Source organism: Typopeltis vanoorti, chromosome 21 (genome assembly GCF_054136105.1).
Source record: "Typopeltis vanoorti isolate ZY-2024b chromosome 21, IOZ_Tvanoo_1.0, whole genome shotgun sequence".
In the NCBI taxonomy this organism is placed as follows: domain Eukaryota; kingdom Metazoa; phylum Arthropoda; class Arachnida; order Uropygi; family Thelyphonidae; genus Typopeltis; species Typopeltis vanoorti.
This window is the reverse complement of record NC_143569.1, coordinates 15,524,632-15,539,455: the sequence shown is the minus strand read 5'-3', so window position 1 is coordinate 15,539,455 and position 14,824 is coordinate 15,524,632. Positions and strand designations below refer to the sequence as shown.

Below are 14,824 nucleotides of genomic sequence, written 5' to 3'. Positions count from 1 at the left end.
GACATCATATAACTGTAGCGTATTAAATAGCTTCTCTCTTGGTACCTTGTCATATGCCTTTTCCAGATCGATAAAACTTAAAATACATATCCTTAAATACACTTTAGACAAATAGTTGAGAAGTCATGGGAATATAACAATTCCCATGACTTATCAACTATTTGTCTTAAAGTAAAAATCTGATCCTTACAAACTCTATTTGGCCTAAATCTAGCTTGTTCTTTATCAGTCTTCTCTTCCGCAATCGTTTCTCAAATATACTCTAGGGTTAGCCACTAGAGGGCTACATGATGTGTAGTGTTTGTAGAGAGCTCTTGAACAGATAAGTAATAATTGGTAAATTTGCTTGAATCTAACTTAGTATTATTTACTTTTCGTATCTTAGTGTATCTGGGTGATTTTTGTGCGTTTTCTGCGTTGTTCAATTAGTAATCTGATAGATACGATTATTTGTGCACTTGGAACCGATAAGGAGGAATACAATAGCGTTCAGGTCGGCATCTTAGTCTAAAAATTTTAATTTAAAGGATTTTATTCAGTGTACCATTTTGTGAAATGTATGCTTTGAGGAGAGCAGTTGGAGTCTGGTTAGACAACGATAGTGGAGTGAATGTGTGCAGAAAGTGTGAGGATTTAAAGAGTGTTTCAGGTCGTGAGAGTGATATTGTTGTTGAAAGTGACAATGTAGATAATAGTGATATGCAATTATGAATAGTGATATTTGCGTGGTGGTACCAGATAGCTGTGCGAGTGTCATTGAAAGTGAGAATGAAGGTAAACATACAGAATGAATGAATGAATTAACGGATAATAAAAATGATGAGACAGATGCAATGAGTGAGATTGCATGGTTACGGGAGTGATACACAGGGCAAATCAGCAGCTGGAGCGTCAGCAAAAATGTTTGCCGAGGGTACCAAACAATAAACGGCAAAAGTATGATATAAAAAAGTAAGAGTATGATAGCGAGTGTAAACAAAATGAAATTGTGAGTGTTGTACGGAGATTCGTTAGTAAGAGGTGTGATAGATGAGAGTTTAACAAAATTGTACCAACCTGGTGCAAACGTTAAGCATGTAAGCAAGTCAATTAGATTACAGAAGCAGAGGGTGAAAGAATTGATAGTGGTAGCAGGAACAAATGGTTTGAAAGGAGACGAAATGGCTATGAGAGGATTTGAAGGAATTGCTTGAGGTAGCAAAAGAGAAGAGCGAGAGAGTTATGGTGGTGAGTCTGTTGCCATGGTATGACACCAAAGAGTATAGAAGAAGGGCCAAAATTGCTAATGACTTTATCCACAGATTATGCAGGAGGAGTGGTGTGGAGTGAGTTCAATGGGCGAAAGGATTTATATAAGGTGGATGGTTTATATTTGAATGGATTTGGTGTATGGAGACTTGAAAAGGAGGTGTTGAATTAAGTGGAAGTGGATGTGCAGAATCATGGAAACTAGAGTTATTAAGGGGGGGGTAGATATTTTGACTTTATGGAGACAGTTGAGTGTATGAATGTGTGTAATATGCCTAAGCGAGTACGAAGGACAACAAATCAGAATGGGATAGTTAGTATAAGGCATCAAAATAGGGATGGGACAAATGTGCTTCTGAAATTCATGTATACTAATGCCAGAAGTATTAGGAACAAGAAGGAAGAATTTTTGGCCTTGGTTGGCACTTCCAGGCCACAGGTTATTGGCATTGGTGGAACATGGCTGACAGAAGATGATATAGCTAGTGGGATTGAATGTGAGGGGTATGGTATATTCAGGAGTGACAGAGAATAAAATGGGGGGGGGGGTATTGATGATGGCTGAGCTACAGCCAAGGAGAATAGAAGTGGAACTGCAGGATAGAGAAAAGAGCACATTTGAGGCTGTTTGGCATGAGATTGAGACTAGCAGAACAAAATATACAATTGGGTGCTGCTATAGACCAGGTGATGGGATAAATGGAGATATGCATAAGCAAATAGAAGAAATGAGTGGAAGTAGGGTAATTATTATGGGAGATTTCAACTATGGTAACATTGATTGGAAGGAGGAGAGGACACATGGGAGGAAGGAATTGGATTTTATGCGGTTATTAAGGGATAACTATCTGCGACAGCATGTAATGGAAAATACTAGGGGTCAGAGAGTGCTTGACCTAGTAATTGCATCTGAGAATTTTGCTGTAACGAATGTGACCACGTTGCCACCAATTGGTGAGAGTGATTATGGGGTCTTGACTTGGGAGGTGGCTAAAGGTGTGGAATTTACAATTAAGACAGGGTACATGTGGAATTATCGGATTGGTAAGTATGACAAGCTGAGGAGTTTGATTGGTTCAGTGCCATGGCATGTAAAACTGCAAGGACTGGATGTTGATAGTGCATAGGTGGCGGTTAAGAAATGTTTGCATGAGGCAATGGCTGACTGTATACCTAGAGTCCAAATAATAATTCAAGTAGGGGTTAAATGGATGAATAACACTGTTAAGCTTGAGCTGCAAAAAAAGAAACAATTATGGAAAGGTGACTGGCAGGCACATGAACAGTATAAAGCACAGGCCAGAAGGGTAACGAGTGTGGTAAGAAAAGCAAAAGCAGATTTTGAAAGAACATTAGCTATGCAGGCTAAAGAGAATCCCAAACAGTTTTTTCAGTATGTGGCAAGTAAAAGAAAAAATGTATATTGCAGAATGATTTTAAAGAATGCTGATGGTAGGGAAGTAACCGAATCAGTTGATATAGTTGAATTACTGAGTGAGCACTTTGCAAAAGAATATCATCCAGGTGGTGACATTGCAGGAATGGAAGAACCAACAGCTTAGACTGGAATTGTATGAAGTAGAGGTAAATAGTCTATTACAGAACCTCAATGTCAATACATTTGTAGGATTGGATGGTATACCAGCTTGTGTCGTATGTGAAGCAGCTAAAGAATTGTCAGTGCCCTTGACCATTTTGTTTAATTTGAGCCTCGGGTCTGGGTCAGTCCTGAGGGGGTGGAAAGAGCAGATAATAGTTCCACTGCATAAAGGAGGTTCCGAGGCTGCTGTTGTAAATTACTGACCAATCAGCATATCAGGAATCGTTGTCAAGGTTTTGGAGAAATTAGTCAAGAGAAAAATCAGGATTGGATAGATGAAAATAGGATACTGTATCGGGGACAGCATGGTTTTGTGAAGGGTAGATCATGCCTCAGTAACTTGCTCACGTTTTATAACACAGTGACGGCTGAACTGGATAAGGATAATTGGTTTACAGTGATTCTACTGGACCTTGCTAAAGCCTTTGACAGGATACCACATGGAATTCTAATCAGTAAACCTGCAGCATATGGGGATGGATATAAGGTTGGTGAGATGGATAGGAGGGTGGTTGATGGAGAAATATCAGAGAGTGGTTTATTCAGGAGTAGAGTCCAAAAGACAGCCTGTGACTAGTGGTGTGTGGCATTGTTCTATTCTTGGACCACTAATTTTTAATTTGTTCATTAATGATATAGGAAAAGATCTGAAAAGAAATGTTCATTTGTTTGCTGATGATGTAAAGTTGGGTAGAGCAATAGTGAATGCTCAGAATGTCAAAATTTTGCAAGATGATTTGGATAGTTTGTAGGACTGGGCTAAGGAGAATGGATGTCAATTTAATGTGGCAAAGTGTAAGGCTATGCATTTTAGGGTGAAAAGACTAGCAGCAGTATGTCACATTGGAACTGTACTCCAGGAGATTGACGAGGCCAGGGATTTGGGAGTGTTGGTGGATAGGAAGTTGAAGTTTAGGGGGAACATCACAAAAGTGGCTAAATCAGCTCATCAAATCACTTGGTTGCTGAAAAATACTTTAACAAGCAGAGACAAACAGATTATTGTTCCTCTTTATCGATCCTTGATAAGACCCCATCTAGACTACTGTGCCCAGATATGGGTGCCAGGGTTTCTTCTTGATGGGGGGGGGAGGAGGTGGAGATGACCCAGAGATGAGTGACCAAGATGATAGCAGGTCTATGGAATGAACCTTATGAGAACAGGTTGAAGATTTGTGGGTTGCAGAAATTGGTTGATAGGTGGAAAAGGGGCGATATGATTGAGACATTCAAACTGAAGGGTTTCTATAAGATTAATTCAGAAGATATTTTTGAGAATAGGACTGGTGGTGGGAGGACTAGGGGCCATACATGGAAGCTGGGCAAGAGTGTGCTTAGCAAGGGTGTTAGAGCTAGGTTTTTTACTTGGAGAGTGGTGAATGAGTGGAATAAGCTGCCAGAGTCTGTTGTGGGTGCCATGACTGTAAATGAGTTCAAGGCGAGGTATGATAGATACTGTGTGAATGTTGAATAGTTGCTCTTGACATGATGTTATGGCCTCCCTCAATGAGTCTGTCGACTCCTTAGAGTTGATAGTGATATGCAATTCTGAGTATTCTCAGAATAATACTGGCATAAACCTTATTGGATTTATGCTAGTTTTATTTCCCTTTTTTTTTTATATATGGGTACAATGAGAACTCTACTCCAATCATCTGGAATATATCTCTGTCCAGGCTCTCTGAACTATGCAGTGCAGCCACTTATAGTATGGAGGTGTAAGACTTATAACTCCATACTCGAGCATTTCTGGTCGAATATCATCTCCAGCTGCCTTTCCATGTTTCCGACTTTTGATGGCTTTTTCTACTTCAAGGAATACACATCCAGATTGCATATCCGGTGTTAAATCTTCATTTTACTTTCGCTATTGTTATTTAATATACTAACTTACTTCCTTAATAATGCCCTACTCAACTCTACCTACGAACACTTCCTTTTCGGACACTAGCAAATTTATTTTTTTATTGCTGCGCCAGCCAGAGTCCTATAATATGAGCTTATTAAAAATTCAAGGAAATATTCCTAGGTTAACTGGCATTCATTCTAATACGCACTAAATAGATACTGGTTCCACTTGCAGTCGTGACCAATAAATCTATTACTCAAACACATTAAATTCTCTCCTGCTATGGTCCTAAATTTTTGCAAGTGGTAATTTGAATTCTCGAATCAAGCACGAATCAGGCATATACAATAAAACATGTTTATTGGAACAAATTCACTTTACAACTATAATTGAAATGGTATATTAAGCTTTACAAAATCTCTTACTAAATTAGTTACTCAATATTAATTTAAGAAAACACTCATAGATCAACTTGGCAATTACTCACACTCTATGCAACATTAAAACAAGCTGTTATTCTAAATCAAACTCTTAACTCTTGCTACATTAAAATACATTTTTCAACCCTTATTCTGATATAAATTCTGATATATATCAGAATTATATAATGTTACTATTCTGATATAAATCATCTACAAAATATCAAATTCACATATAATCTCAGTCACATGCAGCTAAAATTTCACTCCTGACATTCCTTTGTTTAGCAGAATTACTCTATCTCAAAATTCAAATCCTTATTATAGTCCACTATGAAATGTCCACTTAATATGATCTAACATTAAATTCTGTCTCATTTAAACATATAACAAAGGTCTTTACATTACCCAATCTGTTTCTTCCAAAGGTCTGTTAACGGCCGCGTGTATTTCGGGTTCTCCTTCCGTCGGTTGCTTCTGCAATGGGCTTAAGATTACGCCATCCATTTTACATTCTTCCCGGACTAATTTTCACTGCCTTGATACAGCGAGGCAGTGAAAATGCTCTGCTCCTACTCAAGTGGGACATCTCTCTCTCTCGCTTGTCCCTAATCCATTCGCGATTCGGGAATCCTTGAAGTGAAGTCAGGAACAACCAGAAAAAAGCCCCGCATTATCATGCGCATTCCGCTTATATTTCATCCCTTCTTTCCCATACGACCCTTCGTTTTCATGCCCTTAAGGTGATCCTAAAGTCCTAGCTGCCATTTAGGTGTTCTCGGGAATCCCGCTTACGCCACCTTCCTCGTACGTTGTAGCTGGCGGCATTACGGCCAATAATACATGTGTGTGTAACTCTACCTTTGCACTCGTACTCTTAACTTCTTTGGCGACTTAAGTTTAAGACAGCTTAATGGGACAAGATTATACTACAATTTCCTTATTAAAATTTCACTAATCCTATAATCCTTCAGTTTAACTTTCAACTACAAGATTTTTTTAATACGATTTACATGTTATTATACAAATTCCTTTGCAACATAAATTTAGAACTGTGTGCTGTCAACGAGGTATTATCTGAGTTAGCCAAATTCTTTTGTTAGATTCTGAATGAATAATTTCTAAAAAAAAATTGTCCATTCAGGATCTAACACCGGTCAATGTTTTTTATTGATATGCTATCATCACTGCTAGTTTCATTTAGCAAGTTTTCTTAGTAATTACTCCATACATCAAGGATATCTTTTTCTCCAGTTTTCATATCACCTTTATAATCTGTAATTCTTTTTACAATACTCTTTTCTCCATTTCTGATCTTCAACTTTTAAAATAACCTGCCACCTTCTTGATATTTATTTTCTATGTTCTTACTAAAGTCTTCCTATGATTTTTTTAGCTAGTTTTACAGTGTTTAGCTTTCTTACATTTGTTTCTGTATGCTCTGTGCAAAGCTGACTTATTTGCCAGGAACTCTCTAAATGAAACTAGCAGTGATTACAGCTTATCGATAAAAAAAAAAAAAAAAAAAAAACATCGACCAGCCATGCAATCAGGAATACATATCAATGCTTGAAGTAGAAAAAGCCATCAAAAGTGTGAAATATGAAAAGGCAGCTGGAGCAGATGATATTCGACCAGAAATGCTAAAGTATGGAGGTATAAGTCTTACAGTGGCTATACTGTTCAGAGAGCCTGGACTGAGACATGAATTCCAGGTGATTGGATATTTATTTTCTATGTTCTTACCAAAGTCTTCCCATGACTTTTGTTTAACTAGTTTTACAGTGTTTAGCTTTCTTACATTTGTCTCTGTATTCTCTAGGAGCACGAGCTGACATATTTGCCAGGAACTTTTGATATGCTTTCTTCTTTTCCTTCACTGCCTCTTTAACTTCCTGTGTCCACCATGGAGTTCTGATTTTTTTATCCTTGCAGACAACCTCACCACATGCCTCTCTGGCTGAATACATAGGTACAATGAGAGCTCTACTCCAATCATCTGGAATATATCTTTCTGTCCGGGCTCTCTTAACTATGCAGTGCAGCCACTGTAAGACTTATACCTTCATACTCCAAGTAAAAAAAAAAAAGACGGAACCTGAGCTTCCTGATCTCGTACACCCAGTATCTTGGGAAGAGGTACAAATAGCTTTAAAACTTACGAAGAATGGCAAAGCTGCAGGAGTGGATGGTATACTCCCTGAGTTCCTAAAACATCTTGGTCAACATGGCCAAACATGGCTGGCTACCCTTTTCTCAGAAATCATGACTGGTAAATTGCCAAAGCTGTGGCAGGAAGCGAAAATAATTGCCGTGTCCAAACCAGGGAAAGATCCAAATGAAGTGAAAAACCTACGACCTATCTCCTTGCTTTGCACCACCTTTTAAGCTCTTCGAAAGAATTCTCCTTAAAAGAATTTCGCCACTCATCGAAAGAGCACTCCTGACTGAACAAGCTGGCTTCAGGCCAGGAAGAAGTTGCTGTGACCAGGTCCTGGCCCTGACAACTCAAATTGAAGCAGGCTTCCAGAAGAAACTTAAATCTGGAGACACTTTCATTGACCTAACATCTGTTTATGACACTGTCTGGATCAGGGGCCTCCTCCTAAAACTGTGAAATATTATAAAGTGTAAAAAAACTCTACAACTTTTTGAATCTGTTCTCTCCAACAGAAAGATCCAGGTCCATATTGGTGGAAAAAAGAGCAGGCCCAGATTCCTTCACAACAGTCTTCTGTGTTATCCCGTATACTTTTTAACATCTATGTGTATGATCTACCTCATACCAAATCAAGCAAGTATATGTATGCTGATGACCTAGCGATCTTACATCAATCAACCTCCTTTACCAACCTAGAATCAACCTTGAATGCAGACCTGAACACCCTGGAAGAGTACTTCAAGCAGTGGTACTTGAAGCCAAATCCAACGAAAACAGTGGCCTCAGTATTTCACCTGATCAATGCAGAGGCGAATCGACACCTCAAACTTTTTTTCTGTGGAAAAATGGTAGAACACGAGCCTCATCCAAAATTGACCTTGGAGTGAGCGTGGACAGAAGCCTAACCTATAAAAGGCACATCATCAACCTCTCCAATAAAATTAAAACCAGAAATAACATCATTTCAAGGCTTGCTGGAACAACCTGGGGTTGTGGTGCAGAACTCCTAAGGTCGTCTGCACTAACCCTCGCATTCTATGCAGCAGAATATTGTGTCCCTGTCTGGGAAAGAAGTATACACACTAACATTATAGACACCCAGCTAAACTCTACCATCCACACAATTAGTGGGACAGTGAGAAGCACCTCTCTCTCCTGGCTGCCTGTTCTATCTAACATTGCTCCACCACACATACGGAGAAGACGAACCTCGATTAAGGAATTTAATATTTCCTTATTAAATTTAATAAGGAATTTAATGAGCAACCCATTCCTACCCTTACACCAGACTCCCATAAACCCACCAGTCTTCGTCTGAAATCTAGAAAACCTTTCTGGTCCATGGACGAACTCTCTTCAGCTGTGCTGCCATCAATATCTGACATATGGAGAGAATACTGGTCCAACAATCTCCTAACAAACGGTTTCCTGGTAGAAGATCCCTGTGTTCCACAGCCTGGTTTTGATCTTCCTAGGAAGATTTGGTCATCCATAAGCAGGATCAGAACTAGTCAGGGCAGATGTGGCTATTTTCTACATAAATGGGGGCTGTCAGATCACCCTTATTGTGATTGTTCTCCTGTGGCTCAGACGATTACTCATATTGTGTACGACTGCCCAAGCCTCCAGTTTCACGGTGGTGGCCTACAGGACATCCACAAGGTGATGGATGAGGCCTTGAATTGGCTTTCCAGCTTGGATCTTGACCTGTAGTTGGTGTGGCAGTGGTTATGGAGGAAACAGAAGATCACGGTCCCATCTCACCATGAAGATGTAATTCTCGTAGTCACTCTCATAGCCCTCGTCATAGTATCAGCAGAACTCCTCCTCATGTTAGAAGATGATGATACAGTGTGAAATGGGCCTCCTCTAATGGATCAAGTTTTCTCACACAATACACAACTGCTCCCTACTTAAACCTCAGATACAGCTACTTTTATGTTGTGAAGTGTTGTGAGAACATGCAGCCTTGTCATACTTGTACAGCAGGACGATAACTGTCCCTGGCTTAATTATGACAAGTTACTTTTGCTTTATATTTTAAAAAAAAGAAAAGACTTAGAAAGCAAGTTGTACCTTTTTTTTATGTAATGAACTTTTTTATGTTAAGATTTTCATTTGTTTCTGTTTGTAATTTTCACTTACCAGTTTTCATTTAGCTATAAGCATAAATAAATTAAGGAATTAGCTTGTATAGCCAATTCTTTAACAAAAAAATGCTATTTGAACATCTGGTTTGTTTATTTTATTTATGTTGGGAAAAGGATCCCAATAAGAAAAATTTTTGATTAAAAAAAAAAGGTAATCAGTAATTTAATCAATCTGCAATTGTCTACTAGTATTCGGAGATAAATTATTTTATTATCTTCTCCACCCCCCCTTGTTTTTTTCTTATTCAGGTTTTTAAAGTTCCATTTTGAAATCGGTGGACTTATGTTTTTGTGATAATAGCAGAGTGGAATGCTTCACTTTTCTAATCTTTATTCTCCATATCATGAATTAATTTTCTTCTAATTCCATATAAGCTTATTCAGTTGACTCCTTACCATACCATCTTTGCTAATTCTGCTATCTATTTACATATTTAATTTACCATCACTAAAATTGTACTTAAATGGCTGAAATGTTTTACTTGTTTTATAGATACTCGATTCAAGATATAGGTGTTTTCAATATTCCTGCTTGTTTTTGTAGTTTGTAGTCTTATTACTGATTTTCATACAGAATTTATTATTGCAGTTATTCAGTTTAATTAGGGAGTCCTGTAGACTTGTACTATATCTCTTTAAGAGTATAAATGAAGGCTACATGTCTGCTGCATGCATTTATTCCGCATACAACTTTAAGATGTTTATGCAATTTTCTCATCAATATAATGAGCAAAATTTCATCTGCATAAAGTTCAGCGCTGAATTGAATATCTCCAATTTTGATATCAGCCCTAATGCCACTTCCTTCCTAATTTGATCTGCATAGATTATGAATAATAGTGGAAATAGTGGGCAATTCAAATGTAGACTATTACTTGATATAAGGTGCTATTTACACTATAAAATTGTAACTCTCCAGATTTACAAAACTTCAGATCCTTACGATTTCTAAATCATTCATCTTAAAGTGAAAATTTGATCCTGATAAACTATTTGCCTAAACTCAGCTTGCTTTTCTCAATATATTTACTTCTTACAATTATTTTTAGTCCATGTGGTTAGCCTAGTGGCTATGTGCTTCGCAAAAAGGAGTGTCCTAGGTTCGATTCCCGTCGATGACTTGAGGAACTTGAGAATCTTCCTCAGCCATAGCCAAGTTAGCCGGTCTTAGGCGTGGATAGCAGGTTCATTTTTCCACCAGTTTATCTGGGGTTTTTCATCCTGCAAACAGGCACCTGGCCCCATGAACACAGAGGCTACAGTCATAGGATATAGTATGGCAAGGAAGGCAATGTGAAACCATCTTGTTCATAATCATTTCCCTGGTATGGTAGCATATAGCTACCCCACCAGCCATATGGCTGAGGGAATAGGTTAAAAAATTATTTTTAGTCTCTTCTCAAGTGTGGGTGTATACATCTTACCAGGAACACTCACTAAGGAAATTCCTCTTTAATTCTCATATTCAATTTTATTTATCTTTTTATAGATGAGTACTATGATATCTCTATTTGACATTTTACCATGATATCTCGATTATTCAGTGCAACACCTGTAAAATTTTTATACCTCCATATTTAATATTGCTGGTCAAATATATATTCCAGTTACCTTTCCACATTTGAGATTTTTTATGGTTTTTTCTACCTGTAGTATTGATATATACTCCTGATTTCATTTCTCTTAAATGTTTTCTATCACTTCTTGTTTCATTTAGTAATCTTTCAAAGTAATTACATATTGAAATGGCTAGTTTGTGTATAAATTGATATCTTGCAATGCATCTTCTGACTACGGAGATACCTGTATAATAATAATTACTTCAGACATCATTATCTTCAGTTTTCATGTTACCTTTATCATCTCTGGTTACATTTCCAGTACCCATTTCTCTAAGTTATTTCAATAGCATCCAGGATATTTTGTCACAATCCTGTTATCTTCTGTATTTTTACCAAAATCTTTCTCTGGCTTCTTTAGCTGCTTTTACACATTGCTTTGCCTTTCTTACATTTTTCTCCATTCTCTCAGAGCAGTTGCTGGTTTACTCTAAGAACTTTTGATAGACTTTCTTCGTTTCCATGACCGCCTCTTTCTGAGTCTACCATGGAGTTTTTTTTCCCTATCTTTGTTCTTAGCTGATCAGAACAATGCTGTAGTTTAGGTTCCTGAATGTTATGTATTTAAGATTAAAAAAAAAAAAAAAAGAAACCCCCCTAATGAATTCAGTTAATCTTATTTTGCAGGGAACTCCAGTACATCCAGATTCTTGGTTACCTGAACGGTATGAGTTGCCTCCTCGTTTCAGAAAATTGGAAGAAATGAAAAGTTGTGAAAGCACTAAAAGAACCGTTTTTTTCCACGAACCAGATAAACTTGATATTGAGTTTAGCAATGTTAAACCACCACCTGTAGTAAAAAGTAGGTATAAAATTGAATTTAAGCAGTCATTATTGAAAAGATATTCACAACTGTAAAACTCAGTATTCCAATGCACAGACACTTCTCTTTTGTTGTATAAATATACAGTTAACTCTCACTGTAGCAAAATTGTAGGATCACAGGAATATTTACAGCAAATAGTCTGATATAGTTCCCCCCCCCTCTGTGTACCTTGTTATATTGCTGTTGGCAATAGTGAGAATCAGCTATGTTAAATGTAATAAACTTGTAGGTCGCTCTACATGCATTGCTGCAACAACCGTATAACAATTTCCGTTGAGTAAAGGGGATGGGATAACTGTCTGAAACAAATTTATGCATGTATACAAATATTAGATACATTGGGACATGCAAAAACAATACTGAGGTTATCTGCTTATGTGTGTGTGTATATTGTTTTTCAGATAGTTTGTTTCACCTGATGGTAAATAATATATGATTGTTGGACATATGCAATAACTTCACAAATATATTTAGTAAATTACATTTTTGTGATAAGTTTTCTGTATTACATTTAAACAGTTATTTTATCTTACTTCACTTTCATATGTTTTGGTATTTTCTATCACTACTTTATGAATTTGAAATCTTGTCATATTTTTATTTACTTTTAGTTTAAGTAAGTTAGGTTTATTTCATAGTGTGATTAAATTAATTGCAATATTGAGATCTTTAAATTGAGGAAATTATGAGACCATCATTATTTCATAGCCAAAATGAACATGAAACTTTCAAAATTGACCAGAAAGCTTATGAGAATATGACCTTCAGTTGGAGTTGCCTTGGCATTGTGCTACTTAAAGACATGAAGTCTGCCAATGAGCATGCTCAGTATTGAACAGAGGGTTCTTGTCCTATAAGGGTTTCTGAATGGTTCCTTATGTAAAAACAACTCTTCAGAAAAGCTGTTAGGCCAGTGAAACTTATTCACTTATTCTGCCTAGTTCATATAAAGACAAATATATGAACTAGGCAGAATTTGTGTCTTAAGTAATGCAGTTCTAAGGCATCTCCACTGTCAAAGGTTGTATTCCATAAATTCTGTGGTCAGTTTTGAAACTAAGTTTCAAATTCAGTTATTTGGCTATGAAATTGGAACCATCATAGCTCAGACGGTATCACTGATGTCCTCTGGTTAGAAACACCTTTGACTGAATGTAGTCAAGGATCATAAAAAAAAAAAAAGCCAGGAGGAGGGCTTTCAATTGAATGTGAATGGGATCTCATTGTGGTGGCAGGTTTTTTCTCACACAAACATTAGTTTTTCATTTCACAAAATGAACCTCAAACTTACTTGCTTCAGTGATGATTGCAAATGAAAATATTGCAGTAAAATCATGATGGATTTATAATATTCTTTGTTATTTAAATTAAGGGGATATTAAATCCTACATTATTTCAAAGCCGAATAAGAAACTCAAAGATGGGAATCAGAGTTTCATGCCAAATATAGTTAACGATAAAAATTTCTGCAGATTGTAGCATAAGCTAACGCACATAGTTCAACACTAGGGCAACTCTGCCAAAATTTTTATAGTTTACTATATTCGGCATGAAACTCTTTGATTCCGATCTTTGAGTTTCTTATTCGGCTTTGAAATAATGTGGGATTTAATATTCCCTTAATTTAAATAATGTTACATCGCTGAAGTGAAGCCTCTTGGCTCTTTTATTTCAGTAATTTATGGGTGTACCTTTTTTGACAACTTGTATAGCAAAGTATATCAGTTCTTTTCGCTATAACCTGGGTATTACCTGGTCTACCTATTCACTGATGAGACCTCAATAAAGGTCGAAACCGGTCTGGGTAGTGACCTTCCACCATAACGTATATCACCCATCTCCTAGGAGATGGGTTTTACATTAAGAGCAGTGATCAGAACTTTACCCACCTTTGCAATGAGTTGCCCTAGTGCTGAACTATGTGCATTAGCTTACGCTACAATCCGCCGAAATTTTTATAGTTTACTATATTTGGCATGAAACTTTTGATTCCGATCTTTGCGGCTTTGAAATAATGTGGGATTTAATATCCCCCTTAATTTAAATGTTACATTGCTGAAGTGAAGCCTATTGGCTTTTTTATTTAAGTATTCTTCGTTATGATTTAATGAAATGAAGACAGCACAAGGAATGAACTAAACAAAGGTTTAATGATATCAGCATTTTGTTTGTCAAAGAGACATCAGGGATACAGGTAAAAATTATAACACTGCATAAAACACAAAAAGAATAAATGGAAGAGATTGACTGAAGACTTGAAAAGTCCTAAGGGGGTGTTGTTATATCTGGGGGGGGGACTCTCTTGTTATAATTTATTTTTTGTTCTATATATATATATATATATATACACACACACACACAGGGTGTTCGGGATAAATTTGACATATTTATAATTAATTATATTTTTCCGTAAGTTACATGTATTAACACACACTTCTCTTCATTTAAAAGTTTGGACCCTTCTTCATTCATATACAAGATGTCAGAAAGGATGGATAGCTGGAACCCACCTGAATCATGGAAGAGAATAACTTGTATCATGATGATTCGTGCCCGCCATCAAAATAAGGATATTACGACTGCTGCCCAATGCTCCCTGAATACAGTAAAAACAATCAGGCATGAACTAGAGACTTGCAATGGTGACTACGAGGATGTAGCAAGAAGAAAGATCCCTAGCAGACGATCTGATTGCGTTCGTACAGCAGAATTCCTCGCAAATCTGCAGGAACAGGTGTTGAAGAACCCTGGCATTGGAATTCGGGCTTTGTTCGTGGAGTTGCTAACTGTAGTCAAGCCCTGGATAACAAGGGTAGCCAATGGTAGGCCGTATGTATGGCAGCAGGATTCGGCCCCTTGCCACACCTGGGAAAAGTCAAAAATGGTTGTCTGAAAATTTCTACGACTTCACCAGTCCAAATGTTTGGCCTCCAAACTCCCCAGACCTTAACC

The 14,824-nt window shown here is 37.2% G+C and overlaps 1 protein-coding gene across 4 annotated transcripts in view; it reads left to right on the top strand.

Moving 5' to 3' along the window:
* LOC150094641 (tudor domain-containing protein 7-like) overlaps positions 1-14,824 on the top strand; it is a 624,604-nt gene that overhangs the window by 143,010 nt on the left and 466,770 nt on the right. For all 4 annotated transcript variants that reach the window (XM_090410991.1, XM_090410989.1, XM_090410990.1 and 1 more), the window contains exon 6: positions 11,674-11,848. In XM_090410991.1, coding sequence (XP_090267117.1) covers positions 11,674-11,848 — 175 coding nt within the window. The remainder of the gene's footprint in view (positions 1-11,673; positions 11,849-14,824) is intronic.